This window comes from Lingula anatina, chromosome 9 (genome assembly GCF_051362555.1).
Source record: "Lingula anatina isolate TDL-2025a chromosome 9, LinAna3.0, whole genome shotgun sequence".
NCBI lineage: Eukaryota > Metazoa > Brachiopoda > Lingulata > Lingulida > Lingulidae > Lingula > Lingula anatina.
The window spans coordinates 5763784-5772479 of NC_141775.1; the positions used below are offsets into that span (position 1 = coordinate 5763784).

The 8696-nt window shown below is 39.7% G+C and overlaps 1 protein-coding gene across 6 annotated transcripts; it reads right to left on the bottom strand.

Moving 5' to 3' along the window:
• Positions 1–255: 255 nt before the first annotated feature.
• Positions 256–8583, bottom strand: LOC106162849 (monocarboxylate transporter 13). 6 transcript variants are annotated; one of them, XM_086995678.1, is made up of 8 exons: positions 8180–8583; positions 4452–4537; positions 3587–3884; positions 3187–3282; positions 2635–2778; positions 1416–2159; positions 981–1031; positions 256–763 (listed from the first exon to the last, which is right to left on the bottom strand). In XM_086995678.1, the coding sequence occupies exons 3-8, from the start codon at positions 3819–3821 to the stop codon at positions 528–530; spliced, it is 1506 nt and encodes a 501-aa protein (XP_086851804.1). In that variant the 5' UTR covers positions 3822–3884; positions 4452–4537; positions 8180–8583; the 3' UTR covers positions 256–527. The 6 variants fall into 6 exon arrangements, with proteins under 6 accessions (XP_086851804.1, XP_086851805.1, XP_086851806.1 ...); XM_086995677.1 differs by having other exon boundaries at positions 257–763; positions 3587–3888; positions 8341–8583; XM_086995675.1 differs by having other exon boundaries at positions 257–763; positions 3587–3888.
• Positions 8584–8696: the final 113 nt, after the last annotated feature.

Here is an 8696-nt window from a genome sequence, read left to right on the forward strand (position 1 = left end):
TAAATGAAAGATATGAACAGACTCCAGACCTTATCTTGAAGGATTAAGATGATGACCTTTGTTGCAAGTGCTCTCTTTGGTATTTAAGGAGATAGCTTTGTATATACGAACTATTTCTGTTTTACGCTAGTGGACTTTATGCATGTAAATCTGGTGGCAATGGTGGTGGTGGTGGTGGGGGGGGGGGGGGGGGGGTCGGGGGGGGGGTCACGTGCCTAAAATGAAAATAAAATGCTGTATCCCCTGATCCCCCCTCCCCTCAATTTACCTCCCCCTTTTCCCGCCCCACGATGGTTAATACATAAAAGGCTTTATTTTTGATTGTATCTTTATCTGAACATGTTATATACTATACTTTCTTTGCAGAATAGATTGCATGACACACATATCAAAATGCCTCCTTTTCAACACTCATAATTTTAAAATACGATTCACGATGTTTACTTCAAAACCTTGGAGAACAACAACGTGTGCGCTATAAAATAAGGTTCAACTTTTGACCTTTTACACAATATTACAGCAAAAAATTAAGTGGTTGTATTATAAATATAAGCATGTGCAGATTTGACAGGAATATCCAGATGAGACGCTGCCTTTAGCCTATGGACATCTCCTCTACAACGTGAAGTAGTATGGATATCACTATTGTGACAGGAAGTGACGTCATTGAATTTGTTATCCTCTAAAATATCCTCGCCGTGCTTTCCACGGGAAGCTGCTTTCATTGCAAACATAACCAGTGTGTTAACAAGAAGACACCCACCTGAAAAATAATATAATAAAACACGTTTATGTATCATACCTCAGGGCACAGCCTGACACCTAGAGGATTTTGAATTAGAAAAGCACTCAGAGAATATAGACCTCCGACAAGGCATCTATATACAAGTATGAAATAAAAAATGGGATCCGTCGTTAAAGATATATAGTATAATAAAAGTTATATTAATTGTGGTTAGCAACTGAACGACGAGCCTTACCCGCAAATTGCACGGCAAAAGCATACGACCCAGTCACACTATAGGTCCAGCCTGTAACAGAATAAGACAACAATTAACACAATGGACAGCTATGTGCTCATACCACTTGGTTTTAAAGCATATATATTAGAAGTTTACATGATCGTGAAAATTCCAGGATGTTACATCACTCGTTGGTTAATAAGTCTACCTGCCTGTCTTTTGTTTATTTAATCATGCTTTTTCGTTAATTAATCTACTGACTCTTCCCTCCTCTCTCCGTTAGTTTACTCGCCTGTCTATTTGCTCGTACGGTTATGTCGTTATCTATTTTAGCCATTTATTCTATATAATCCTAAAACTCCGTGCGTCCATAAGTCTGTCATTTGTCTTTCTTTCTGCGTTTAAGTATTTTGCTTGTTTCAAATATAAATTAGTAGACAAGTATAGCCGTACCTCCAACTATGGGTCCAAAGAAAAAACCAAGTCCCACTACACTCTGCAAAATCCCAATTGAAGCGCCGAAATGCTTCGATTCCACACTTTGTAAAGTTATAGCTGCATGAGCTGTGAAAAAGGGTGTTGTATACACAGCAAATATCACAGCATATATGAGTTGCCCCGTAAAGTTTACCATGAATAACGGGCAAAGTACTGTCACGACACCACTGACTGTTTGCGACATACTGTAAACCGTCCACATATCAACATCCGGGTGATTCATGACGGCTCCAAAGAGGGGCTTCAGTGCGAGGCTAGTTATTCCAATAGCGCCGAGCAACAATGCGGACGCGTGAATCGAAGTCCCGGAGTAAACGGCATACGCAGGAAAATGGAAGAAAAACATCCCCAGCACCAAGGAGACCAATGTGGTATTAAACATCAAAAGATCAAATGGAATATTTTTGAATATCGCAATGTCAAAGGCACTACCGCCCCTCTGTTTCTTGTGAAGGTATTCATTTGTATGGGGTCGTAACAATGCTCCAACTGCTATTAAATGCAGGCTAAAAGCCGAGAGCATTAAAAACGCCCCTCGCCATGTGTAGATGTCAATGAAGTAGTGTGTCAGCGGTCCCCAAACCAATTGTCCCATGCTGGAGCCCATTTGCATGATGGCAATGGCAAAAGATCTTTTGGCGTTGAAATAGTGGGACACGCTGATATGAACCGCTTGGTAGCAAAATGCTAGGCCTACACCTAGAAAGATAGAGATATATAAATGGCATATATTAAGGTGCTGGCAAACTGTTGCATTTAAAGGAACGCGTGAGTATCGAATGTCAAATCGTTTTTACATACAACTGTGAGTGAATTAATTATTTCAAAATCGTTTTTACATACAACTGTGAGTGAATTAATGATTTCACCCCTTTGCGGTGTATGATAAAAAATTTAACTTGCGTATGAACAGCGCATCGTTACGTTCATTAATTTTCATAAGCTGATAAAAAGTTGTGCATGTAATCAACCTCACACACGATACTCATATTTGCCTCTATACGATTAAGTGTAACACGGACTTAAGATTCTGGAAATTAAATTGATAATTCATGATTGAAAGTCAAGCAATCCAGACCACTGGTAATGCGATTGTACACTTGTAAGTCGACAAAATGAATTACTGTGTATTTCTGTAATTCTTCACATAAAGATTTAACAGCATCATTTGCACCTGTAAACACCCCAAATGATATGATGAGATGAGTACAGTTACTGGCAAAGAAACTCCCCACCAGACCAGCGGCGGCCAACAGCCCTCCTATCATACAGCCTCTCCTACAGTCCAGCTTGTCACATAGTATACTGGCCAGGAAGCCTGGAAATGAGGACCAAAAAAAAAAAAAACAATATAAATATATATTAATTAAACTTTATTAATTAATTTCTCTATTAAGTTCTGTATATAGCCCCAGTTTCTAATTAATTAATTAATTAGTTAATTAATTAGAAAATATACTTGAGACCCTTTTCAAGTCAAGCGAAAAAGTCTCTATATATACTAAGCCCCAGTGAATGGGATTGGGAACTTTATAATCTGTAACAGAGTCACCTTAGCAACAAAGTCCCCCGAGGAAGGCAAGACCGTGTTAACATATCAATATATCCACTGTTTATAAATAATTTAACTGAAAAGGGTAAGCGCACTGTACCCCCCCCCCCCCCTGTTAAAACAGGAGGGTCTTTGCTTGCTTCTTTGGCTATGCGGTCAGTAACGTCACTCTACCTGATATCACTGACTGGCCCAGAAACACGGAACCCACCATAGAAGTGAGAACGTCCCCTTCACCCAGATCCTCCAATAATGGTAGATAGAAGACACCTAAAATGAAACAATTCATTGTGTTCCTAGGAACAGTCTGGAAGCCTAAATTCATATACGAACACCAGGCCATACTGCTAAAACGACATATTCGTTTGGTAAGGTAGTGGGACTCCATCGATTGAATGGAGGGCCATATGAAACACTACTTGTTCAAAATATTGCTAAGAGCAGCATTGTGTTAGTGTGTTTGGTTTAATTCTTTAAAAATCTCCAATTTACTAAAACTGTGACCTGATGACCATAAAAAATAACCCCTTATGTTTAATAGTTGTTTGATAATGAAAAAAAAAAAATCACTGACCACAACTATACAAATACCCGTTGCCAAGGAAAAGCCCCACTGCTCCTGCTACCATGACAACCCAAGACCACCCGCTGTCCACGTGATCACACAGGCCGCGGATTTCTTCTTCAGATGACGCCGAGACATCTTCTTTCTCTTCCTTGACATCAGGAAGAGACAGAATAGACGACCCCAATACCAAATTCGGAAGACTAACGCTCATGTTGTTTCTAGAATTAATAGGTGGCTCCATCTGTGTAAGGTGTCTCTCGAAAATTTACCAAGTAACCCGGAGAACCAGCCTGCCAAGAAACGTCTTCCTGCACATTAAATGAAGTAAATTTAGAATGTAAATTTAATTATTAGCAAGTGCATACTAGGCGTACTAGCGCTGGCCTCTGCACTGCATGTAGTGATGTTTTAAGGTAGGGCCTACCGTCGCACTAAGCTTATATACACTTGCAGCACTAAGACTGCATTCCCACAGATTTTAGATAGATCCATCCCCGTGGGGAGTCTCACTAGATTACTGTCAGCTTAGCCGGCTTAAATTTCTGTCCCACCTTCTAAAAGCTGTAAGGGGGTAATTAAATTAACTTCCGTGTGCGCTCGGCTGACAGCAATTTAGCATGACTCCTCAGAGAGCTAGGTCGATCCAGATGGATCGATCTAAATCTGTGGGAATGCAGTCTAAAATATGATAAAAAAGAGACCCTGTGCAGTCAAACGCACGGGGTTCATAAATAAATCCGTTTTCCGTTTCATTTTGGACTAATGACATTCAACTGCACATCTAGGTCTATCTGTCCCCGGCTTTGTACACATATACCGATTGTTTACATGATTCAACCTTTTTTTTAGCTGTGTATACATTAGAACCTACCTGTGTGCTGTTGCTTTGACTGGACAAATAAGCATGCGTAGGTAGACCTCACTTTCCCTGCATTCGCCCCAACCAGGGCCAGCTGTCTGAAAACAGTTAACAGAGTGGTCTTTGGTCTATGTTGCAATGCACCCCTGTTATAGAGTATAGCCTGCGCGCTTGGTTACTGCATTGTTCGCGTGCGTGATAACTCACCTGTGGATTGTATTGGGATATCGAACGACAAATCAAATACATGTATATGCCAACCAATATTTTCATTTCAATGTGCACAGCAATAAGGGGCGCGAGGGTGACGTTAAGATAGTTATGGCGTCATGTAAGGTAGTTTAATTTATTTGTTCTACCTTGTGCTCATTAACGTAGCCCAAGCAGAGGCAGGGTGCTTAAACTGTACAACGCCGAGATTTTGGGCGTTTAAGGGGGAACCACGAGTTAAAAATGGTCGTAAAATAAGCCTCGGGATGCCAAAAGTGTCAAAAACCACGTGCTCCGAGTAAATGATAAAAAAGCTGTCAGCCCATGGTGTCCTGTTGCGAACTTGTACTGAACGCAGAAAACGCCATTCCTTTTGTATTCTGACTTCGGAATAAACAGGGCGTTTCATTGACGTTATTCACATTTAAAAGCAATTAAATTCAGTCATAATAATAATAATAATAATAATAATAATAATAATAATAATAATAATAATAATAATAATAATTTATTCGAGCATTAAATGTGACAGTTATGTGACATTTGTTAGCCCTCTATACTACAAATAGATAAATAAATAAATAGATATATATATCACTATGGATTACTACTTATACAGTGTTTAAAAATACTTTTTACAATTGTAAATAGTTCAATACACTGAGAGAACACACATTTTACTTTTATAGGCTTATAGCTATTATTATTATTATTATTTTAATGCCCAAGCTAGCGGTGTAAAAGTATTTCAGTTTGTGTTTGATAATTTTCATTTAGGTCCAACTACCAAGCCGATGAACAATTGTGCTCGACTCCCAAACAGACTGTGACCGTTTACTGACATGAGCATCTGTTTCAGAAGGCTTTATTACGTAAGAGCCAACTCCCGAGGCTGAGTGCTTTTTGCCTGGTGGCCTCCAGACTGAGATTGCATTCCAGCGGTGGCTGAGAAGATTGTGTCTGTGTACAGACACAGGATTTGCAGTGCATCTGCTGTGTGACTGGTTTTAGCGTTGTGTTTCCAATGGCTCTGTTTATGTTCTTTACTTACAAGTTGAACGAAAACAACATGACCATGTCATGTTATCCAAGTACATTCTCCAAAACCGTGGAAAGCAACATAGCGATAGAGGTTATTATAGTTAAAGAGATGAACATCTACCTACAGACACAATTTAAGTGACATGGTATTCTGGCCTTGGCTAGGTACATGTATAGGTCAAACATAACAAACATTTATATTAAGAACCTGTTTCTCCTATTGGCCTTCATGGCACAAGTCAAGAAACAGGTGCGTGCGTCGGTGCCTCGACCAGAAGCACACATCTCAATGTGTCTCATATGATGTAAATTAAAGTTCAGGTTATGAATTATTATGACTATATCCACAGCCATCGATTTATTTTAGTTAAACTGATTTTTTTATCCTTGCTTTTATGTTGTTTTATTTCATTTTATTGTGTTACTTTATTTTTATCATCCTGAAAAATATCTAAATGTAATATCATGATTCGAATGACAATTTTTGTTGCTGTTTTTTTTTTTTCCTTTTTTTTAACGAGCATTGTCGACTGTCTTTTCAGTGTAATTTACAATCGTGCTTTGCAGAGAAAGGCAATACTCGACCAAAAACGAAGACCAAACTCACACCGTATTTATGTAGTCCCATTCATATACATATGCCTGTACATACTTTATCCTCGTATTTATGTAGTCCCATTCATATACATATGCCGGTACATACTTTATCCTCCGTATACATGCACCGGTATCAGCACAGACGGAAATAGGGCTTTGTCCTGAGATGGTTTAAGAAATGATTAAACAGTACCTTCACTGGTTGAGGATAACCTGACTAGAATATGAAATAAGGACACTGGAATAGACATCCCCCTCTGTTTTGTATCGTTATGTTTGATACACCATTTTTTTTTTTGGGGGGGGGGCACAATAGAATTTGAAATAGGCGAGAGTGCCCGTTGTTCTCATCTCCTCTTCTCCCTCTCCTTCCCCAAGGACCCCCACTTTACCAGAACGATCACCTTGCACCGTGCCGGTGGACATCACGGAAGACCTGGCCAGATTAACGAATGGTTCACCGTGAGATCAAGACCCTAATCCCCACGTGTGTTTGCATACCGATATAGAGCAAGTAGAGGTACCAGGTCGAGTGCCGGCGATGGCCATAGGCCAAAGACCAGTCTCAGTTCAGATCAGGTATCAGCGTTAACTTACTAGAGCGTTATAAGATGTTCATCTCAACCATTTTACCAGAGATACGTACTTTGCGTTTATGTAAAATAACAAGTATCACTATCAAATAATGAATCTATCTATCCACTATAATTATTTTCTGAGATTATTACTACAATATTTTGCGAAACTTGAATAAAAATCAGTATTATATTGTGTGCAACAGGTGTTTATCAACCTCTTTTCAAAGCAACTACATGGCTTAGACTCCGTTCACATGAAAAATCTATTTTCTAAAAATCTATTTTCTATTCGCGGTATCTTGTGATCACTCCGAGCGCAGCCGAGAATTAATTACAGCTTTGGAAGTAACTGGCTCGCGCTGCCAGTAATTACGCCGCGGGATATTCAGGGCACAGACCGTGATCACAAGATACCGCGAATAAAAAAATAGATTTTAAAAAAATAGACTTTTCATGTGAACGGAGCATAAAAGACTGCTCAAGGCGACGATTAAAATGCCATGTGACCGCAGCATTGTGCTAGTTGTGCCAAGACTCGCAACAGAGAGCGCAATCCATCACGCCCTTGTGGCAACCAAGGACCGCAAGGAGGCACTGAGAATAGGCCAAGGTAAGCACGCAAGAAGGACAAGAAACCAAAGGGTGATTAGGCATTTCAAAATTAAGTGAAAGGACAACACTTTTCCTTTTTTATCTTTTACCATAAACATATGACGTTTCCATAAAAGTTAAGTGACGAGCAGCAGGTAACGAGGAAGAAACACTAGCAATAGATACACTTAATATACATGTTTAACATGCATGCATCGGCGTGCATATAGAAAGGAGGGCCTTTGGTTAATATCAGGAACACCAGTCGCTAAAAAGTGAATAATGGTTGTCCCTTGTTTTATTGCCACCCAGGTTACGTGCTACAGTACTTCTGCGCCGTGCTCTAGGTACGTAGGCCTATACAACGAGACGCAATATAAAATAACCCGAATAAGGACACTCGCTATGCAGTAAACCAATATAGACTCTCGACCTTGATTAAAAAATGAGCCCGGAGATTCTATCCGAAATAAGACGTTATTTTCATATGTATTGAAAATGCTGGTAGTTATCCGCTGCAATTTATCACGTCAAATGAATGGATGAAAGCACAGTTGTTATTAGTGCATTTGGCAATATACATGTGTATCATTTATGTTATAGCTATTACTACCGATGTCTTCATCAACTGGACAAAGTAAACCAGATACCACGCCTAGTCACTATAAGTGCAGCACATCTAGTTTGCTTAACCTGCAATAAACTTTAGCGACGAACACTTACCTGTGCACTCCAAATCAGAAACAAGTTACAGTAATAGATTCAGTATTGTGCAATATTATGCCTTCTTGGCACATAATGAATAGTTAGCTGCACAACTTTGCATACGACCATTGAATTCACAAAAAGTAGGACACCGTGTATTTATCCCATGCAGAACACACTTTTTCAATACGGTGCGTACTCTCCAAGGTCTCTTTGTCGCAGCGGACCTAACCCGGTTGGCCACGCTAGCAGCGTAACATGTACCATGGTTGTACCTTCTGCAAGGTGCTTCTCATCTCAAGCCGCTCATCGCGTTAAGCCCGCAAGGAAACGATTCCCTGAGGCAGCTTTATAAGACATGTACCCCTTTATACACAGTAGGCATGCCTGTTCTTTTTTTTCTTCTCTTATCAATAGAGAATCAACAAACTACGCAATATTGAATGACTAAATTTAGACTACGCTTTGCGTCATATCGTGTGTTGTATGGTGATATCCTGCGTTGCAGGATGGGCACCGTGGTGAATATAAAAAT